This window comes from Triplophysa dalaica, chromosome 5 (assembly GCF_015846415.1).
Source record: "Triplophysa dalaica isolate WHDGS20190420 chromosome 5, ASM1584641v1, whole genome shotgun sequence".
Lineage (NCBI taxonomy): Eukaryota > Metazoa > Chordata > Actinopteri > Cypriniformes > Nemacheilidae > Triplophysa > Triplophysa dalaica.
Window position 1 is genome coordinate 10675677 of NC_079546.1, and position 22366 is coordinate 10698042.

The 22366-nt window shown below is 36.2% G+C and overlaps 2 protein-coding genes and 1 long non-coding RNA gene across 4 annotated transcripts in view; 2 read left to right on the forward strand and 1 right to left on the reverse strand.

The window, feature by feature from the left end:
• Positions 1-3018, forward strand: part of sema3c (sema domain, immunoglobulin domain (Ig), short basic domain, secreted, (semaphorin) 3C) — a 60203-nt gene extending 57185 nt beyond the window's left edge. For both annotated transcript variants that reach the window (XM_056749380.1, XM_056749379.1), the window contains exon 18: positions 55-3018. In XM_056749380.1, the coding sequence (XP_056605358.1) occupies positions 55-456 (402 nt within the window). In that variant the 3' untranslated portion in view covers positions 457-3018. The remainder of the gene's footprint in view (positions 1-54) is intronic.
• Positions 3019-4735: 1717 nt separating this feature from the next.
• On the reverse strand, positions 4736-20144 carry cd36 (CD36 molecule (thrombospondin receptor)). The gene is made up of 12 exons (XM_056748481.1): positions 19842-20144; positions 18611-18771; positions 17653-17797; positions 17068-17214; positions 16865-16956; positions 16288-16337; positions 14574-14643; positions 13661-13845; positions 12050-12168; positions 5498-5571; positions 5364-5418; positions 4736-5041 (listed from the first exon to the last, which is right to left on the reverse strand). Exons 1-12 carry the CDS (start codon positions 19962-19964, stop codon positions 4859-4861), a joined length of 1404 nt encoding a protein of 467 aa, XP_056604459.1. The 5' UTR covers positions 19965-20144; the 3' UTR covers positions 4736-4858.
• Positions 7976-9966, forward strand: LOC130420931 (uncharacterized). Its single transcript, XR_008906737.1, has 3 exons — positions 7976-8275; positions 8850-8943; positions 9278-9966. It is a non-coding gene; the product is annotated as an uncharacterized LOC130420931 (long non-coding RNA).
• Positions 20145-22366: the final 2222 nt, after the last annotated feature.

Here is a 22366-nt window from a genome sequence, read left to right on the forward strand (position 1 = left end):
ACTAGGTACTATCCTTAAGTTCTGTTGTCATATTTTATGTTTCTGTGTGTGTAGGTGAGGCTGACCGATCGGGTGGTGTCCACCAACCACGGTCTGCTCATCCGCTCCGTACAGTCTTCAGATCGCGGTCTGTACTACTGTCTGGCCACTGAAAACGGTTTTAAACGCACGATGGTGAAGATCCGTCTGCAGGTGCTGAGCGAGGCTCTGGTCAGCGCTTTGAGCGACAAACGGCAGTCTCCCTGGGGCTGGGCGGCCGCATTGCATCCCAAAGCCCTGGTTAATGCCTTCAGCCCAGCTGAGACGTTAGCCATGCAACAGTACTGCAAAGAACGCAAACAGCTGCAGAGTATACAGAACCTACAGAGCCCCACGAGAGGTGATCTGGGAAAACTCAAACCGCTGCTGGATCATAGGAAGAGCAGGAACCGTCGAAACCATTTATTGGAGCAGTAGATAGGCGGAGGTTGGTAAAGACTCGGAGAAGAAGGGAAGTAAGCATCAAGGATAAAAAGGTACAAAGACATTTAAGAAAGAGGAGGATGGGAGGTAATCGATGGAGAAGATATGAACCTCAGTTTTTTTGGTTTACTCAAAGCACCTTGTCTTGTGCTTCCTGTACAAAGGTCTTACGTGCATGTGTCATTTTTCATGCTGCACTATACAAGAGCTCAAAATGTCATACAGTAGTGCTGTTATTTAGGTTGAACTTTTCCAGAGCGACCCAGAAAGTATTGCAAGTCCAAATTAAATTCAGGTGGAGATCCCATGAAAGGGCTTCATGAGCGTTTTTTTGTCCTGCGTTTACATTTTTTTTTGTAATAGGAAGTTAAAGTTTGTCACTGTGTAGTCAACGATCTTCCGGAAGAGCCATTGTTAAGACTCTTTATTGGATGAAACAAAAGTGTAAGCGTCGTCAGTAAATTTGCCAAGTTTTACAGAGAGAGAGAGTGTACATTTAAAGGAAAAGTTCACCTTTAAAATGACTTTTTCCTGCAAAACACAAAAGAAGATATTTAGAAAAATGTTGGAAACCAAAATATCTTCTTTTTTGTTCTGCAAAAGAAAAAAAACTCAAAAAGGTCTGAAATGCCAAGATGACGTGTCAATAATGACATGATTTCCATTTTGAAGGTAACACTCTTTTAAGTTTGTGTATCTGCTTAAAACCACAAACACTTTAAATGTGCATTACATATGTGCATCCACATTAAAAGATGAAAAGAACTCAATAGCATTGAACCTTTAATATCACAAAAGAAATTATAATGACTGAGAAACATTTTATATCAATCCACGCTTGAACTGATGTTTGCACACCACAGAATCTGTTACAGCACATTTACAGTAAACTTAATAAAAATCTCCCAACAAATTTTCAATAAGTTTAACTAAACTACAGGGCTACATGAAATATTATTTTCATTGCTCAAGCTTTTAATATTGATCATTGGGAATTCACCATTGAATAAAGGAAGAACTTTTTTGTTACAAATGGATTGTTATGGTCACTAACGGAACTATGAGAATATACTGTATCTTGGAAATGAAAACGACACACAGACCAAAGTACGTCAGCCCAGCTGGACCGCAGATGTTAATACAGGCCAGAATCTGAGGAGGTTGACAGGTGGCTCACTTAGCCCAGTCTACAGATCCTATTGTTGCTTTGGGAAACTTCATTCAACTACATAGGCTCTTTCTTAAAATGTGTATATTTAAAATGTGAATGTTTTATATTGCGAAGTTTGGGATGGTACACTGAACTAGAATGGATTGGATTGGTCTTGGCAACCTTCACTACAGAGCCACACACTATTAGAATAGTTCATCCTCCATTCAAATTCTCTCATCATTTCCTCGCCATGTTCCAACCCTACATGACATTTTCTTTTGTGGAAAACAGATGTTTGGAAGATATTTGGAAGAACGTCACCAAACACTGGTGTTGACTTCCATTGAATGGAAACAAAACCACGAAGACATTTTCTTTTGTGTTACACAGAAGAACGAGTCATTTACAGGTTTAAACAACACTAGGGTGAATAAATGATGACAAATTTTGTATTTTTGGGTGAACTGTCCCTTCGAGTTATATTAAACGTTACTGCTTTACATCTCCCCGAGACACTAAGGTTTCTAAAACTGCATAAATATGAATAAAGTAGGGCAGTTTTACACTTGGTGTTGGAGTTGCGAGGTTATTTAAATAAAATAGTGTAAAGCAGCGCTTACCCCATTTTAAGATTACGATTTTGAAACGTTTCCTTACCAAATGTTAAAAGCGGGATTTAAAATGAAATAATTCAGGTTAGTTTCAATGTGAGAAACCCTCATTGCTACATATCAGCCCAATGAAGCATGTGGTTATGCACATTGTTTTGTTGTTTTAAAGGCACGTGTTTTTGTGAATGTTGTGTTTATATGTTTTGGTTTGCTCAGTGTGACCGTCGCACATTTGCTGATGCTTTTGAGATTGTACATGTTTTGATGTTTGTGTAATTTATGTGTTTTTGTATTTCGAGCGCTTGTGTTTTTAAAACACGGGTCGGTTTGTAAATAGTTTCAAAGTTCTTTTTCAGCAAAAAAATCAGTTCACGCTTTTCTGTATGATTGTTATAATACATTTAATGCCTGAATTGAAATGTTATGCCAAAAAAACCTACAGATGGTTTTGACTGCTGCTGCAATTTGCAGAGATACAAGTTTGCATTTTTAGATTCCCTCTCTCCAAAATGCTGTAAAAGGTGGTTTTATTATTATACTATAACAAATATGAAGCTGTATTCCATGTGAATGTTAATGATACTTTGATCAAATGTCATTATTTGTGTATTCCTATTTATTAATGATATAAGCCTGAACAACTGCATTAAAACATTTTCAACCTGTGAGTCGGGACAACAATTCTTCACATCCAAATCATAGATTAATTAATCTTCAGTATTTTACTGATTTTATAAAAGATTATAGATTTACCACTAGATTTAATTTGTATTAAACAAATAAAAAAAGTGACAAAAATGAGAGAGACAAAGTTATTTGGACTATCAATATAGTACACAATTTTTTATTCATTCACCTTTTCTGAACCAATAGGTGATATAGTTATTCCAATAATACAACTTCTTGAATAAAATGAATTTGATTTATATAATGGAAACTATTTCTCCATTACATCAAAATTATTTCAAAGCAACTTTTGGGTTCGTTCATCATGGCCGACTAAACACCATTCACAATCCAAAACACTTTATATAATATCATTCTATGTAAGGCCTGTGTATACAAGTTTTGGATTATATATACAATATGTGAAGTGTTCTAAAAGTACCATTTGTGGTTTAACAATCCTAGATTATTGTATTTATTTATGATTTCTTCATATCAAATACATGTGTATTTTAATGTGTTACTGCGGTTACAATTTTCTCAACAGCATATGATTGTTAGGTTTATTATAATTTAAAAGGATAGTTCACCAAAAAAAGAAAAAATTGTCGTTATTTACTTACCCTTTTGTCTATCAAACCTGCATGAAGATATTTTGAAAAATGTATCTGTAACAAAGTTCAGGCTTGAGGAAGAAAGGAGGCGGAGTCGGCGTCGCTGGGAAAGCGTAAGAATCGTTTTTATTTACTACAATACTTCCGGGTTGTAGACCCGCTCACTCAATAACACAATCTCTTTGGTTGTGACGAATCTTTCCTTTGTCTCGGACACTTCTAGACACCTTGTCTCTCTCGGTCCGTCGATGTGCGCTTTCCCAGCCTGGTTTCTCTCTCTCCTCTCTTCTCCTTTGTCGTGCCTTAAATGCGTCTCCTCGCCAATTACTAGAATAAGAAGCAGGTGATTTCACTCTAGCGTTGATCTGCTTACTCACCGTCATACTCCCGACACGCCCCTCTGCCGCAGACCGCGCTAGACCACGCCCCCCTTTCCACAGTATCCAAAAACAGTTGGTTGCCATTTACTTCCATTGGGCAATGCAAAGTCAAAGGGGACCAACGGTTTTTGGTTACCAACATTTCTCAAAATATCTTTTTTGTGTTCTGCAGAAGAAAGAAATTCATACAGGTTTGAAATGACAAAAGGGTGAGTTTTCATTTCATTTTTGGCTGAACTATCAATTTAAAACACCTAATGCTACATTTTGTATATGGCTTTATAGAGAATTTGACAAACAAGGACTCTCAATTTCGCAGAATCCACTGCCAAGCTTTCAGTTCAAAGCTAAAACTTACAATGTTTCATTTGGTCTTAAGCAGAATAAACTGGTCAAACTAAAAGCGAAGAGTAGTAAAGAGAACTGACCTACAACACTTTGTTATTCATAAAGCAGGCGCGGACAGATCCCAGATCTGTTGAGATATTAAACAAACCCCTGCGCTCATATTTAAAAGGTTTTATAGAGAAATCTGGTCCTGTTTGTGTCTGTCTGTTCTTCAGCCTGCTGGTTGTTCAAACACGTTTTTGGAGATCTGTCATGTGTATAGCAACACCAGCTATGCAAAGATTGGGAAAATAATTCTCCAAAACATCCGTCAAATCAAAATATTAATAAGGCTTAATAATGTTTCACAGTTCTTTGTTTTACTGAAACCGTCCTGACATACATATTAATCCATATTTAAATGAACCACAGTAAGACCACAGAACCATTGTATTTTTGCCCTGATAATATCGAAAATTTAGACTAAATACAATATCAAGAAGAAACAGGAAATCATTTTGCTCCACAAAAGAGTATATAAATTACATAAATAAAAATGCTCAAATAATAGTTAACAATTTATTACCAAAAACGTGTGTAAGATTGTAATATAAAATCAAAGAAATGAAGCACCAAGCACTTCAGTTAACCCTGAATTGTATATTTCTTCCCCCTTTTCTTCATCACTACAATCGCTGCAATCGAACAGATTAAAAATACGGCCGTGCCTGCCGATATCAATCCGATCTGAATCCCTTCTAACAACTCGATCCGGGAGATCAGCTCTCGCTTAAACAGGTCTGCCGTTTCATCGTCCAGAGCCGCCGTCTAGAACACAAGAGAGCGAAACGTGGCTGACAGGAGACAGATGCCAAGTAATGTTGCACTGATGAAACTTTGTTCAGTGCTTTAATCTGTGAGATTAGCTGTTTATTGTCTATAGTGATTAATATGATGTGTGAACAGATGTAGAGATTTTCGATTGGTCCCACTAGGTCTAAAGTACCATTTGAAGATGACACACCTACAGTGGACTCACTAGAGTTATGGAGTGAATTCATAGTTTGACATCAGTTCTTTTTTTGATCCCATAGTTAAATGATTTCATTTATAGGCCTTTGCTTTCTTTTATTGTCCTAATATCACTAACCTCGTTCACCCACAAAATAGGGAAAATTGTGAAGTCCTTGATTTTGCTCAGAATCCTGAGATAAAAAAGGCTTTGTGTTAGGATGTTAAAGTTAAAGTTAAATGTTAAAGTTAAATCCGAATCTGTTTACGTACTCAATGCTGTTCGATGGGCCGTACATCATGTTGAGTTGAAGCCTTTTGGCAAATCTCAGAGTGAATCCTGTTATCTGAAAACGAAAAACAAATGCACATCTTATCTTTCATGCCAATAAATGTCCTTAAAAAAGAAGAAGTTGATAGTTCTACATAAAAAATTTGAAATCTCCGTCTTTAACAAAAAAACAGAATTATATAAAATCTAAACCAATATTTAAAAGAATTGTTCATGGGTAGTTGACAAATAAACCGCACATGTGTCCTATAGTGTGACATAGCAAAAATGTGTAAAAAAACTAACACTGAAGATACAGTAAATCTCCCTTATGCTATTTTATTTTATAAATATTAATAATATAAAATCATATATGATTAAAATATTAATTAAAAATGGCAGCACGTCTCATCTTTTGAATCTCATAGGTTCTAGTGATTACAAGCTAAGCATCAACCAATGAGATTCAAACATTTTGATTTGTAGCGCTGTGAAGTAGCGATCTTCTCACCGTTTGAATCTCGTTGGTTCTCGTGGACCACAATCATACGCGACAACCAATGAGATTCACAAGATGAGATTCGTTAATCCTGTGTGCGGCCATTTTGAATGAAAACAGTGATAGTCTTATTTACTATGGAAGTAAAAAATGCATTGAATTAACAGTTCTTGCATTTTAAGGTTCTGCAATTCAATATGGTTGTACATTTAAGCTGTGAATATTTCAAATAGAAAAATTTCACACTCGGTTTCACTGTCTAAAAATTAAAAAATCAAAATTCACAACCTTTAATATTCGACGGATAATTTTCAGTCCATATTATTTCGATTTAAAAATTCGCTTCCACAAATTCAGCGGTTCAAATTCGGCTTGAAATTCGAAGTTTCACATCCGGGAATCCCAGGAAAAGCAATAGAGCGCCGATTCTACAAATGCATGATCTCTTCCTGCTGCCTGACCGCTTCACCAGCAGGTGGTGTAAGTCGGTTCTGACGTAGATCAAAGCAAGAAAAACAGATACTCTTTAAATGTTTGCCACGGAGTCCTTTCATCTGCTCGATTAAGTGAATTTAGTTCTCATATATAGCTTCTTAAACATCATCAACATTTTCAGAAATTTAACTGACGCTTGCACTGCCAGTAGTTTGCACAGACACACTCAAGACCTATTATGCTCAGACTATGAATCTCCTCCTGTTCTGGCTAAAATTAATTAGGTTATGTTTTACTTCAACACACCATGTTCACATAAATATTGTGCATCATCAGCATTTACATGACATTTATTGTGTTTAATTGTCGGTCAAATACTGAGATCTCAACCAGCATCCCACTGATAACCGCTCCGATTTTAACAAGTCTGCAACTCTCTCAGTGCTTCTGTTTATATGACATAGAAGCAATCTCTACAGACGTTCTTTTAGTTTTCCTCACATGATCTTTTTTAATTTGCGATACTCAGAAAATGCTGGATGTTGTGGAATTGTGGAAACGTTCGTCGTTTTTATTTTGTTAATATAAAATAGAAAAACCGATCTTTTAGCCAAGCGAACTTCTTGAGCAGGCCAAATAAAATTGACCAGATACAAATAGACATCACGTTCTTTAGAGCCAGAATAGACCCGAAATGTATTGTCGAAGCCACCCAGCGGGCACCTCGATGTCAATTTGATGTCAAATTTCAGACAAGATTTGATCAAGATGGTGCACCACATCATTTCAAATTCAAATCATACATTAAATTCTTCAAGGTTTTTAATGAGGTGAAAATATGAGGTTTATCCCATACTGAAATTGGTTAATGTAAGTATAGCCCAATATGTTTGACATTGAAATGACGTCAAATCAACGTTGCATTATAGGCATTCATTTGATGTTGTATTGACATCATATTGACATCAATGTAAATCCAGTTGAAATAGCATTTTTCTTCTAACTGGCCCCTCAAAATGCATCTATTTGTCACATCTTTTGAAGCAGTTGTTGGATTTGTACATGAAAGTGGACTGCTGTAACTTCTGTGGTAAAAAACACTTTTTTTAAAAGTATGTAAATACTCATGCTGAAATAAAAGGAAACAGTGATTGTTAAATTTTACAAGAAAATATACTGATTTGCCAATAATACATTCAGATGTAATTACAATTTAAAATATCAAAAACAAAAGCAGCATTTTTGCTGTAACCCCACATAAAGTATTATGTATCCTTATTTTTGTTATTTATAGTGATATTATATTACTGTAAAATTAGAAAAACATTGCTGTAATTGAAAATACTCATAAAATTGTAATACCTTATAATGTATGTACCATTTTTACAGTATTACAACTTCATGTTCATTTTAGTCAAAAAACTCTTATAACTTTTTTATTATTTTTTATCAATTTTTATTTTTCCTTAATTTTTATTAATAATCATTAATTAATCATTAATTTTATTATGAAAAATGTTGGGCCTACAATGCCCATTTATTATCTGTCTTATGTATTTCTTAATACCACCTGTAGACGGCGCCATGGCCTATTTCACATTTCCGGGTTTCTCAGCAGCTGAAGTTAGTGAATGGACTACAACAATTAATTTATTTTTTGTGTGAAATTTGATGCAAATGTAGTATAACATATTATTTTATACATACACGTAAAAATATAAAATTTATAAAAATATTTGGAGGATTTACTACGTTGACCGTTGAAACGTACGTCATCACGTCTTGCGTAGAGGCCAGTGTTTGCTATGCGGTCGAAGCATTGGAGAAGGTTGTCGCTTTTTATCAGGTGAGTAATAAACATCTCATGGAATAAAAAATACGTTATATATTGGGTAACTTTGAAAACCTAGAAGATTGTGTTTTGATGAAATATATGACTTGGCGATATATTAGAATCTGGTGAATTGAAATATCCCGCCAGAAGTACCGTGAAGATTTCTGAGGTAATGTTAATGTGCGATCCATTAAGCGTGTAACGTTGAGTTAACGATTTAGAAATGTCAGTGAGTAATGTTAGTTTTGCAATTAATATTCGGATAAAATAAAAATGCCCTCATTTGAATCTCTTTACCGATGCTATGCGACAAAGCGAAACATACCCATAATTATAATTCATAATTTGATACACACTGATGAAGTGTTCTAAAATGTCCTGGTAGAAGGTCCACTGTGTCAAGCAGGACCGGTCCACTGTGTCAAGCAGGACCAGCCCACACTACTAAAGGTACCCAAAGCTGGTTCAATGACCATTTGTGTTACTGTGCTCAAAGGAAAACTTCTCAGCTGTTCTGGTCACTTAGTTGTATTGTTCAACAATCTTAACAATCATTGAATACTGATATGGTTGTCTTTTTTTTCAGAATTCTTACAAACAAATTGATGTCAACAATGAATATGGATGGCTCAGGGCTGAAGAAGGCCTTTGGAAAACACGGCTATGTCGTGTTATAATAGGTACTACATTACTTTTCTTGTATGATTAGAGGATGTAGTGTCTATCAACATATGCTACATTTTAAGTAAATTAAACATGTAATGCTTCAATTACAATCTTGTCTTAGTAAACTGACACATTTAAAACATTTAACAACTCTTAAATATTTGCAAGTAGTGCACATTTCTAAATTTAACAGATACTTATTTAAACCTGGGAACATCTTAGTGTTAATAAACATTTAAGAGCAGCAACTTGCATTAACTTCTATGTACAAGTGATGGTTGCTGAAAAATGTTAGGTATATTTTAATGTCTTAAAAGGTGTGCTAATTGTGGTTTCATCTTCATTTAGGTGCACTACAGCAGTCCAAACCTTCATTATCAGAGGCTGAAATAAAAAAATACAGCTAAAAAATCTCCGGTCTGCTCCCGATAGATGTGGGGGTATGGGACGACAAAAGGGGAAATCTGCGATTGATGTGTGTTCAGATTCTGAATAAGTAGGCCTTAAGCCAATTGTTTATCAAAATTATTTTTGTTCATTTGGGATATGATCTGGGAAAACCCATCACATGGTGAAATAAAAAATACTGGTTTTAGTATCATATGAAAGCTATTAAGCCCTTTCCAAAACTGTTTTTATTTAATTTACAAATTGTTTTTATGGAGTGGGTGGTCTAGTGGGTTAAACCACTGAACTGGTAAATCAAAAGGTTGCTGGTTCTATCCTAGTAGCCACCACCAGTGTGTTGCTCAAGGGGGATTGTCCCTGTAATAAGTGCACTGTAAATCGCTTTGGATAAAAGCATCTGCTAAATAACTACACGTAAATGTAAATGTTTTTAACAAATGGAAAGGGCTTGAGAGCTTTCATATGATATCAAAACCTGTAATATGTACAATTTTGTCATGTGATGGCTTTTTCCAGATCACTTAATATTTATATATTAATTTAAATGTTAATATTTAATTTAAATGTAATTCAAGGAGGATTTTATATTTATTAGTGGTTTAAGAACATTTTAAATTTCTGGAATTGTAGCTGATTGTATTTAATAAAACATGTCTTACATTAAGTACTGTTGTTTCATTATTTATTGGTCTAGAATAGGACATCAATTTGTTAAAAAATGTAAAAGAAATTGCTAATCAAATTAACGTCAAAATAACGTCAATTTGATGTCAAATTTTGACATCGATTTGATTTGCATTTTTGACCAATTCTTTGATGCCGATGTTTGACGTCAATTTGATGTCTATTTAACATCAAATGCCCACTGGGCAAGAAAGAGACCTCACGGCGTTATGGATCTAACAGCTGTAAGATGGTGTTTCCTAAAATGTGCGACAAACTGCTTGAGTTGCTGTCTGTTAATAAAATGCAAAAATGTCAATTACGGTATTAATCTAATTATGTATTGGAAATTTTGGTATATCAAATATTTGTTGTTTCCATAACAATTAAACTGATTCAATTTTTGTCTTTCAAGTCGATTCGGTAAAAGTAAATTCATTTTAAATTACTAGAGACGCAATGCCATATCGGACACGATCTTTGTCAACGTTTTAGACCCGAAGCCGCTGGGACCCATAAGGATCTAACAGACCTGTACACCTCATCGCAAAGTGTCTAAAATGTACGTGTACAGTTCAGATAAACGATCAAGTTTACCCTCTTTAAACTTATGATGACTGAATGAGATGCGTAGGTAGGTGTCTTTATTATTGCAGTATTTCAGTTTGTTTTTTATTCATTCGTTCATTTAGCCAATAGACTATACTTGGCTATATTTTTCGTTTTATATCAAAATAGAAAGTTTCATTTGAATCGTTAAGTTTATTGTGATCGTGTTATGAAACTAATGTAATGCTTTAAAATCTTATTGTATTGTTTTCTGGCACATTTAATCATATACCATCGCATGTGTCATTCAAATAGCTTCATGAAATTAACTTATTTTATTTTAAAAACTCAATCACAGTATGGTTTAGTAAAGCTCTGTTATATATCCATTTTTTCTGATCCCCGAAACTCAAACCATTATTTGATGACTTAAGATGGTGCTTATCAATAGCACGATTTTATGTTTGCATGTGGCAAGCTACAGAGATTTGCGTGCATTTGATACGCAGGTGTAATTTACCCATACCATCTTAACCAATATTGTTTTGCTTCTGTATGACATATCGCTTTATTGCTCCCTGACCTCTTTTTAAGTTAATTTGGATAAAAATGCTAAATGCTGCTAAATGACTTAATGTTAATATATCATATGCACGCAAAAAAGTAATGAATGGGTATAAATAGCAAGCCAAATACAAACGTAAACTCGTACTCTAGATAGACGATACAAGGAGATCGGGTAGAATATTAAATAATTAAATTAAAATGTATGACTAGTCCAATGATTCCAGGCCACCTAGACTTGTCCCCGTGCTCCATGTCCTTTCTAGGGCTAATAGTGGTGAGCTAAGCTGCCAGTACAAACGTCAATATTTTTTTTCTTGATGATGCATAAGAAGCTATCTATGAGAACAACTAAATTCACTTAATCGAGCAGATGAAAGGACTCCGTGGCAAACATTTAAAGAGTATCTGTTTTTCTTGCTTTGATCTACGTCAGAACCGACTTACACCACCTGCTGGTGAAGCGGTCAGGCAGAGATCATGCATTTGTATAATCGGCGCTCTATTGCTTTTCCTGGGATTCCCGGATGTGAAACTTCGAATTTCAAGCCGAATTTGAACCGCTGAATTTGTGGAAGCGAATTTTTAAATCGAAATAATATGGACTGAAAATTATCCGTCGAAAATTAAAGGTTGTATTTAATTGTAGTTGTATAAAACAAGTTAAATTTTTTAATTTTTAGACAGTGAAACCGAGTGTGAAATTTTTCAATTTGAAATATTCACAGCTTAAATGTACAACCATATTGAATTGCAGAACCTTAAAATGCAAGAACTGTTAATTCCATGCATTTTTTTTCAGTTAGTGCTATTCAGCACGTCTCTTTGCTTCAAACACATTAGTCACTATTTTACTTCCATAATTTACATCCAAACGTGACTAAATCAGCTCAAAATATAAATGTATCGTTTGCGATTCACAACTTGGTTCCTTACCGGTTCTACGTCCAGAAATATGGAGTGCTCATCAACGTTTGGGTTTAATCCTTCTATCCCCTGCAAGAGAACTTCACTTCCATACAAGAAGTGGGGTAGAGAAATGTATACAGGGATTCCTGTGGGATAGTTCATAACCGTTACTTTGATATATATCTAATCTAAACGTAAAAAACATTCATTTGAAAGACTAAATGCATATTGTATTGGATAAAAGAGCATCATTTCTGTTTACTTTTTAAAAATACTTTCTATTGTTCAGACAATTTCTTTTGCCCATGCTTACTGTATGTGGGTTTTGGAAAGGTATCCTACTGAACAAGTACCCACTGTTTGGCTGAGATTATGGATTACCGATAGGCTAATAATGTTGTAAATAACACTTGGTCTCTTGCTCAGGCCGATCGATTCTCTTCACAAGACTTTAATATATCGTCAGGAGCCGTGGGGATTCATTTTGTGTTGACTGTATCTGCTTCTGCGCCTTAGAGAACTGGTACCTGAGGACTTATTTTATGAACAACCAGGACCATGGCTGTAGTTAAATATCTGCTTTATTGTTATACTGAAGACACAATGCAATCTCTTGCTTGGGTGGTCTGAAGGTGAGTAAATACATTTTCAATATAAAGGTAAGTTTAAATATGGCGATGTTTTAAATCTCATTGCTTTTCGTGAGTCAACGCATATTACAGGTCACAGAACTCGTGAGAACCAGTGAGATTCAGCATGCCGCCATATTTAAATTTCCCTTCCCTGGATGTCTATTATTGCCTGGTCAGATTAATATATGGTGTAACAATTGCTGAATAACCTCAAAACACAATGGTTTACGCACACAAAAAGATATTTGTTTACTTTTAATGTGTATGGATGCACTTTTTGGAGCTTCAAAACCTTGGACTATTTTACTGCAAAATATTTACAAACTGCACCTTTAATTTTAAATTCTGATTTTTAAACTGACTGGAACTAATTGTGCATTAAACTGTTTTAAACAGGATGTGCAATGGTGTTTCGTTCATTCTGACTTCTTTACCATATTAAACTGTGCTGTCTCGTCATGCTTGACATGGTCAACTTTCAAAAAATTAGTTGGACGTATGTGTTTCTGTACTTGAGCCACTCTTCCAAGGGTCATATAGGTTTCGATAAAGCTTTTTTCGAACATGAAAAACATTACGTTACAACTTTTCTTAGTTCCTTATTGGGCAATTCTCCCAGAAAAGCAAGGTGAAAGCAATAGCCCGCCCACACGTCAACTGACGAGTGATAGGAAGACCCGCATACCATCAAGATTGGCTGCGCTGCGTCAAAATTGGCTGCGGTGTGGGCCTGCAGCTGCAGCTCATTACTCTTGCGATAGTGAGAGAAGTTGAGGCGAGTTTGTATGTTCACAGCATTTCAGTGATGGTTGTTACATAAACGGTGGATATAACGCTGGTTTTGGAGATTATTTGAAACTGATAGATGGAGCGGTCCCAGCGCTGAAAGATGCCGGATATGAACCGCACACGGTAAGTGATGGTGGCAATGGGAGCACATACGTAATATTAAAGTTGTTGAAAAGATAGAGTACATGAGGTAAAAGACGAATGATGGAATACAAACCTCGACAGGAAGTGAGGTCAAGCAGTCCCGCTAAAGTGCAGTCTTTGCTGACCACAGTCTCTGTGCAGAAGCAGTGGTTATCTGGGTTAACGGCTGGAGCTTCCAGAGCCTCAGAAGGCAGCATGAAGCGATACACATCAATTCCCTTTAGGTCCACAGTGCTGTCGTACACTGCAGATATCGACCTGGTGGACAATCACATCGTTTATTGCAAACAGTATTTTGTCCTCTAATTTTGAGCGTTTTAGAGTCCCGTGTTTTTAGGACCTAGGATTATTAATGCCTTGGGACTTTTACACTTATCACATGACTAACAGAAAAAAGAGGGAAAGCACAGATTCCCTTCGATCTACAGCGTTACAGCCAAAGTTGGTGTGCTATGATGAAAGAGAATCTAGAATGGTGTGAGTTTCTGACATATGACACTGAAGAAAAGTAGAAATATATAGCATCAGTGTTGGCTGACCTCTGCTGGACACATGAAACCACCTCTATAGCACCGTTACATGAATGTATGTGGAAAGAGCTGATAGCATCATATCTAATCGGAATATATTCTAAACAGATTTTTTCACTTCTTGTTTATGACTTGAGGTTGAGATGTGTTTAAAGACGTTATAAATTACAACAGTTTTACTGAGCCACTGCATATTTGTTGCTGCATCTCTTTTGCTTCACAGCCAGTTTGTTGATTTCAGAAACTTCATTGCTTGGTGGAAGAATTAGCTAATTCTATATTTCTCATACTGCATCAATGCGCAGGGATGTAATCACGACCTGGATGCAAAAACCTCCAGCAGCTTTTTTTGTAATACGAGAAAAGAAAAAATGCATGTATTATAGTTCGTCTTTTAAATTGCAGTTGTTCTTTTGTAACTTTGAAGCAGAACAGACAGGGAACAGACTGAAATACCTGCAGATGTCTGGGGAGAAGAAGTACAAAGGTTTTTTCTTGTCTATGGATGGAGCAAAGGAGGAACCATCTGTTGATATGAATACAAATGTGAATAATACAAATTCGAACCTGTTTGTAAAAGTAGAAAATCATTGGCTGTGCCCAAAGACCATATGTCTTGGGCCAACAAACTGAAGCACTTGCTTAGATTAGCTATACAAGATATGATCGAACATTGTGAACAGATTAAAATAACTCTTGTGTGGCGTTCAGGTCTGTGGGATCCGTATTAAAAAAACGTGATGCGAAAATAGTTGTTTTTTATCCATATCATAGATTTTCACAAAACAACCCTTTTTATAAATGTAATTTAAAGAGACAGTTCAACCAAAAATGAAAATTCTGTCATCATCATTTACACACCAACACATTTCAAACCTGCGTGACTTTCTTTCTTCTTTTTTAACATTTTCACCCAAATTTAATGGCTCACAGTACATTTTCTGTAAAGAATATATGGACAAACAATATGTCAATGAAAGAACAGAGTCTCAGCTTTTAAACAAAAGAAACCATATTCTTCTATCTTCATTTGTTCGTTTTTTTATCACTCCATAGATGTGGGTAGGTTTCTACAAAAATGCATCATTTTGTTTAAACAGCTGAGATATTTTACGTTATTTGTCAAAGATTCCCCCCAGATTAGACTCAGAACAATCATTAAAAACCGCTAAAACATATACACTCACCTAAAGGATTATTAGAAACACCTGTTCAATTTCTCATTAATGCAATTATGGTGGTGGTGTAATGGTGTGGGGGATGTTTTCTTTGCTCACTTTAGGTCCCTTAGTGCCAATTGGGCATCGTTTAAATGCCACGGCCTACCTGAGCATTGTTTCTGACCATGTCCATCCCTTTATGACCACCATGTACCCATCCTCTGATGGCTACTTCCAGCAGGATAATGCACCATGTCACAAAGCTCGAATCATTTCAAATTGGTTTCTTGAACATGACAATGAGTTCAGTGTACTAAAATGGCCCCCACAGTCACCAGATCTCAACCCAATAGATCATCTTTGGGATGTGGTGGAACGGGAGCTTCGTGCATCCCACAAATCTCCATTAACTGCAAGATGCTATCCTATCAATATGGTCCAACATTTCTAAAGAATGCTTTCAGCACCTTGTTGAATCAATGCCACGTAGAATTAAGGCAGTTCTGAAGGCGAAAGGGGGTCAAACACAGTATTAGTATGGTGTTCATAATAATCCTTTAGGTGAGTGTACGTTCTAGGTTCTGGGATTCTGTACTTTTTCCCAGTGGTGTGTAATAGCGCCACCTGCTGTACAACAGTACAAACACTTATTGCCGTAATAACTCGTCTTTGGCGGGAAGCGTTTTTTTTAAATGACGAGATAACTCGTCAATGGCGGTGAAAGAGTTAAGCAAAAAAACGTTTGAGAACCACTGCCCTATGATGACCAGCCAAGAACCACTTTTTGTGCTATAAAGCACCATTGTTTAGAGTGTATGCTGTCTATGTTCTTTGTAAATGGGATTCAGTAAACATCTGCAAAGTATCTTTATATCATTTTTTATGGCTTTAATGATTTGAAAACCGAATAACGCTATGGGTCCATTAGACCTGTGAACATTGTAACAAAAACATGAACCCCATACAAGTGTTAATTCAACAGCGATACGACAGATAAGAGATAAACTTGCCTGTTCCGTTGATCATGTTGCAATAAGTGTCGTTCCAGTAACTCACAGATCTGTTCAAAATAACACTGGTCAGTGATCTTTCGACATTTTTTTAATGACAACATTAAGGCTAATTCACATCTACGTGAATTGGCCCACTGTGAATTGGCTTATAGTTTGACTAATGTTGACTAAAACATAAGACAAATCCAATTGTTAATTGTTTGTTGAATTTCCAAATGATCAAATCTCGAGGTTTGAAATGTATTCACAGAACTAATATCCGGCAGAGCTATCCGGATAGCACCAAACATTTATTAACATATTGGTTTTAGCGTGGAAGACGGGACAGGAGCCCAGACATGTTTAAGTTTATGTTCTCATGGCCGGCAGTCGACCATGAGGTGGCCCGGTCCTCTCTCGACAGCAGTCCTGTCGATTCGTCCTTTTATGCTCCCGAACTCCTCCGTGGGAGATGCGGGACCGGTGCACGCAGAGCTGATATCCACTATCACTCACGCCCCCGGCCCTGCCCCACGGCGCCCGTCCCGCCTTCCTCGCTACGTTGGTATTCTTTATATTAATATGAAAAACTCACCGCTCATACTGCCATCGGTCAATCGTGGCTACCTTAGTAATATCATCTTTACCAGTGAAAACAGTGTAAGGTCCATCGATGGTGCCATTGTACTAGAAAAAACAACAATAATACGTGTTTCTAATACATATAACTTATTTAAAAGCAGCTGTCTTGTTTGTATATTTGTACACTTGACATTATAGATTTCCCTTCATGCTTACTGGATAAAAAACTCCCATAGTGGTTTTCAACATGGGGTCTCTGTAGCCCCATAGCAGTTCCTTAACGGTCCTTTTTTGGAAGAGTTTGGAATTGGAGCTGTTGATTAACCAATTTGCCCATTTATGATCGAGAAAACTGTAGACACCCTGTAAGACCAGAAAAACAAGCCAGTCAATCACATCACACTTGTTCAACCACAACCTGTCAGACGATTCAGCCAGCCGATGACTAATCTACACAAGCTTAGGATCACCAGCCATGCTGATTTGTATCCCATGTTACATTTACAACACTTGTACACGGCTGAACATTACCGCTTTTTATAAATACAAGTCATACCTGATGACCCAGATGTGTTGGTTAAGTATTAATATACAGATTTAATTGCTGTGCTGACCGTAACAGATAACAGCAGATTTCGACATTTTATCTTTTAATATGACAACAGAGTTGCTTCATAACCAATATAGCTTAGCAATAATATAATTACTTTGAAAGTTATTGGACTGGCATGACTCATCACAATAACAGCAGATTGAAAGCAGAGATGGATGCAAGGAGAGATGTATGTGTTGTATACATACTGCTACGGCTAGATTGAGCGACGTAATATTGTCATCCTCGGGCCCTGCAGACATGCTAGGCTCAAAAATGGCTCCTGCTGGTAGTATAAAGGACGCTGTGAAGTTATCGTAGAAGGTGATGTTTGCTTTGGGGATAAATCGGGACCTAGAAGAAAACAGAGAGAGAGTCTGTGTACCGAAACTGTATACCTTGTGCATTGAGAGTATTAAAGCGGTTTTAGATTTTATTATAAATTGATTTTGGATGTAGTTTAGTCTGGATACAAAGATGCACAGACAGAATTCTTACATTACACATCAGAGTTACAGTATCGTGAACAGGAAGTATTATTTAGTTTACACTGTGAAAGGAACCAATCGGAGAAGGTTACGTATTGGTATGGACATGGTTGATGTGATGTTGTTTGCGGCACCCTTAAGTGGTTCGGAGGCGGCAATAAATTTCTTTTAAAAGTGTTTACCACTTAATGTTCAAACACTTAAAAATTCTTTTTATGATATATCTGTAAACAACTGTTTGCTTTACAGTCCTTATGTGTAAGATTCACAACATAGATTCAGATTAGATAAACCTGGCTTGATCTATTCCTTATCAATTTACAGGGATGACAGGCATCTTTAGCAATAATGCCACGTGTTTTGTACTCTATAATAAAATGTACATATAATGTGTGTACATACAGTATGTATTCATAAGATACATATGTGTCTGTATATGTGTATGAATGTGATTTTCTTGACATTCTCTATTTCACAGTGCCTTTAACCTTTATTCTATAACAAGTGTTTCCATTGTTTCCTGTGCGGATGCTTTAAAACAATGCAAAAATTAAAAGCGCGATGAAAAATAAGAATTGGTCAAATGGAGAGATAAAGACAACAAGGTGTTGGGAGGTATAACTATAAAGGATTGATCTTTGTCTGTAAGGTCCTGCAATTTGTTCGAGGCAGATCTTACTTGTATGTATAAGGTCCTTTCTGCACCAGCACAGGTTTGGCCCCTTGATTCATGACATCATCAGGGTTTTGCACATCATATAGCCAGAACTGCCTGTATATTGCTGTGTCCACAGATGTCCAGGTGTCAAATGCTAAAGTCCCATTTTCCAACACTGCTTCCTTCAGAGACAAAAAACATATTAAACCATATACTTTAGTTTTTTTACGCTATTACATTTGATATCTGTTTACTCGTGTTGAACTCGCACATTTTGATATTCTTTCACAACGAAATAAGTGTGCAAGACTATCACGCTAATATGACTTTATTTAACATTTATACCAATAAATATTTATCAGAGTTGGTTGATCTGCAGTTTTGGCCAAAGTATTGAACCTTTTCACAATTATTATCCAGCGAAAAGATACAGCTCATTGAACACACATTGACATTGACCTTGACACCCTATGAGGTAGGAAACAACCAATACAGCAGATTACGGACACTTATTTAAAAAGTCACATAAAAACATGACAATATCTACAATGTATAAAAAAGAATAAATGTTCGATAACATAAATGAAGAAGTATATCATTTGATTTCATTACAATTTTATTTAAGGCTATTAAATGGATTTCAGCTGTTTTTCTGAACCATTTAAAAAATGTCCCTCCTTCAAACAACAAAAAGGGAAAAGATAAATCAGTTGACACTGTAGTGAACACATTTCATAAAACAACAGCAAATTAAACACGCATGACAACTTGCCCCAATGTCACTGACCATGCAAATGTGACAATCTCCACCACCCAGGATTTAAAAAAGCACCCACACCTTCATTATATATAGTTGCATGACTAAATATGCCTTACTGTACTGTTAGTTATTTATATGTAAGACAGAAATAATTTGAAATCACAAAGTGCACAAGCTATAACTTTATCAATTCAAAAGTGCAAGTGATGCTGGCCCAATACCACCGAACTGCTGCTTGCATGCGTTTAAAACCCAATGATGTCTGTCAATACCTAATGGGCAACGATGACCCACAAACCCTATTCTCCCATCTCACACATACATGATTAATAAAGTCTATAAGCACCCCACGTTGACAGTTCCTTAAACGATTCCGCCTGTTTTACAGCTAAACATTCAACTTCATCATACATCTGTCACCGCACCTGTCTGTCAACAGTCTGCAAACGCATGTGCTCTGAATATTGATTTGGGGGGGAAACAATGGCTTACCTTTTTCACGGTGTTGTCAATGATTAGGTTGCCCACAGGGATGAGAATGCCCCCCAGGACCGCGATCAGAGCGCCCACCACAGCTCCAGCGATGAGAGCGCATTTTTGGTCACAGCAGGTCATGATGGCGAGCAGCCGGGACCGACACTGACCGCACGCGCTTCAGGTACCAGCATTATAGGACTTACTTGAAATTATGTAAATGCCAGGGATCGAAGGTTGTAAAAGGAGTAGATAGAGAGCTGGATGCGTGTGAATCGCACACGGAGAACCTGGTTAAGACGGAGTTATCTCTGCGCGATAAAGCTGCGCTGGGCGGGGAGCGCGTGAGATACGGGCAGCGATAAGAAGCCAAGGCCAGTAATGTCACGAGCCATACGTGCTGGCAAATCGTTAAATGCATCTCTATTTCAATATCATTCAAATTTAAGAAATTTACTTGGTATCAAATGTAAGAAACTTGATGTTTGGAAAGTAATAGATCATCATACTAACCCTGTTTTTGGAGGATTGGTTAACATTTGTTAACTACAGTTTTACTACAAATAATAGTTCATGGTACAACCATTGTTCATGCTTGTGGTTTTAGGACAAATGCAACCAAAAAGCTATAGCTGCTAGCTTATACTTGCTTAAGTAATCTTTAACTTTTGATTGCACTTCATATCACAGACTTTTGTGTGTATTGTGTGCGTGCACAATCATTTTTAGTCACTTGAACAAGATTTTCTGTGTAAAGACAGATTTTAATGAATGTTGCATTCATAGAGTGGAATTTAATCTTACACTTAATCACTATAAAAAAATCATTAGCTTGTTCAAAATGAAACCCATAATTTATGGTTGGAGGTTTAATTTATTCACTTAAATCGCTTTGTTTGCGTCTTTACATTTAGTTATTTGTAACATTTTGTGCTTAATCTGACATTAGAAATGTCATGAAAAACAACGTTCTTGTTGTGATATCTGTTACAAAGATGCACACATATATCTAAACACTAACACATAAAAGAAAACGTATTAATTTACAACCCGACAACAACTTTTTAGAACAGTTCAACAAAAGTAACAACAATAAACGGGCAAATGGTCAATCAATGCAACTCGATGCATTATTCATGCTCCAGTGTATGCTGGGAAGTATTGGGTCTTACCAAAAAATAATTTTAGGCAAATTAAAACAGAAATTGATCTAATTCACCTGTTTGTTTGCAGAACAAAAAAACATCAAGCAAATTTATGACCATTCTGTTATTTTTTAACATTACGTGATCAAATGTTCATGCATACTGTCGACTATGAAAGCTTTTTCAGTTTACAACAACAGGACACTAGATGGCAGTGTTCAGTTAGTTACTGCGTGTATTTAGGTTAATACTGGAAAAAGCAATGGCTTGAATATTTTTATTGTGCCCATTTTGCCCAAAAGAATAATAAACTGATAATAAACTGATGTTTTAGATTCTCACTTATTTCTGTTGTACTTCTATGAAAATGCAAACAATCAGAGTCAGTTCCACTATAGCAAACAGTGTCACATGGTATGCATACAAGCTGCAGCCTAATGACCTCATGTTACATGAAAATGTGTTGTTAAAACGGTGCAACTATTCGAAATAGTTCTCAAATGTTCACTCAAAAACAAAGGTTATGTTTCCTGGTTTTCTGTTACACAAAAAAAGCATAACTCAAGCAAAAAAACTTATATTAAGATCTAAGGTCACTGCTTAATTGAATTGTTTATTTGTTATAACTCTTGCAGCATTGCTTGCATGTTTAAAAGCTGACCCTAGACCTTAAATTAAGTTCAATGATTTTAATAGCTCTCTGTCCAATCATATCCAGGATTTGCATCAGCAGTGAGAAGTGTTGACATGCTATTTGACCTTGCAACATATGGAAAGGTGAAGCATTGCCATCTGTTGTAGTCAAAAGTGTGAATAATTGCACGGTAAAAAGAGAAAACGTTCAAGTGTTACATTAACAAGCTGTTTTTACTTGATCAGACCGTTCAGACTGACTTCTAAATGTAACAAAAAGTCACGTTTATTTAGTCCCTTTAATTATATTTAATCTTAAGGTTGCTGACCAACGTTTTTACAGTGTAAGACACTGTAAGCTACCAATAATATCAGCTAAAAATGTGTAAAAATGAACGAATCATCCAGAATTACACCAACGAAAGATAAAAACTAATAGATCAATTAAGGTGGCCCAATATGCTTCAATATACACAAAAAAAATCGAAATAAAAAACAATCATAAGAAAAAGCAACATCAAAAACTCAATCAAGAATGAAAGTCAGTTTAAACCCATCACATGAACCTCATTTCCATATATTTTAATAGCCTGCTTGTTCGACAACGGGTTCAGACAGTTAGGAAGCAGCTCATTCAAATCACTACGTGTCGGAGATGAAAGATGACCATTATCGCCTCGCCCTGCATCATTCACGTCCCCTGCTTCTGCTGCTGAGGCAGAAAGCGCGTCCCCGCCTCCACCGAACGCGTGAACGCGCTCCCAC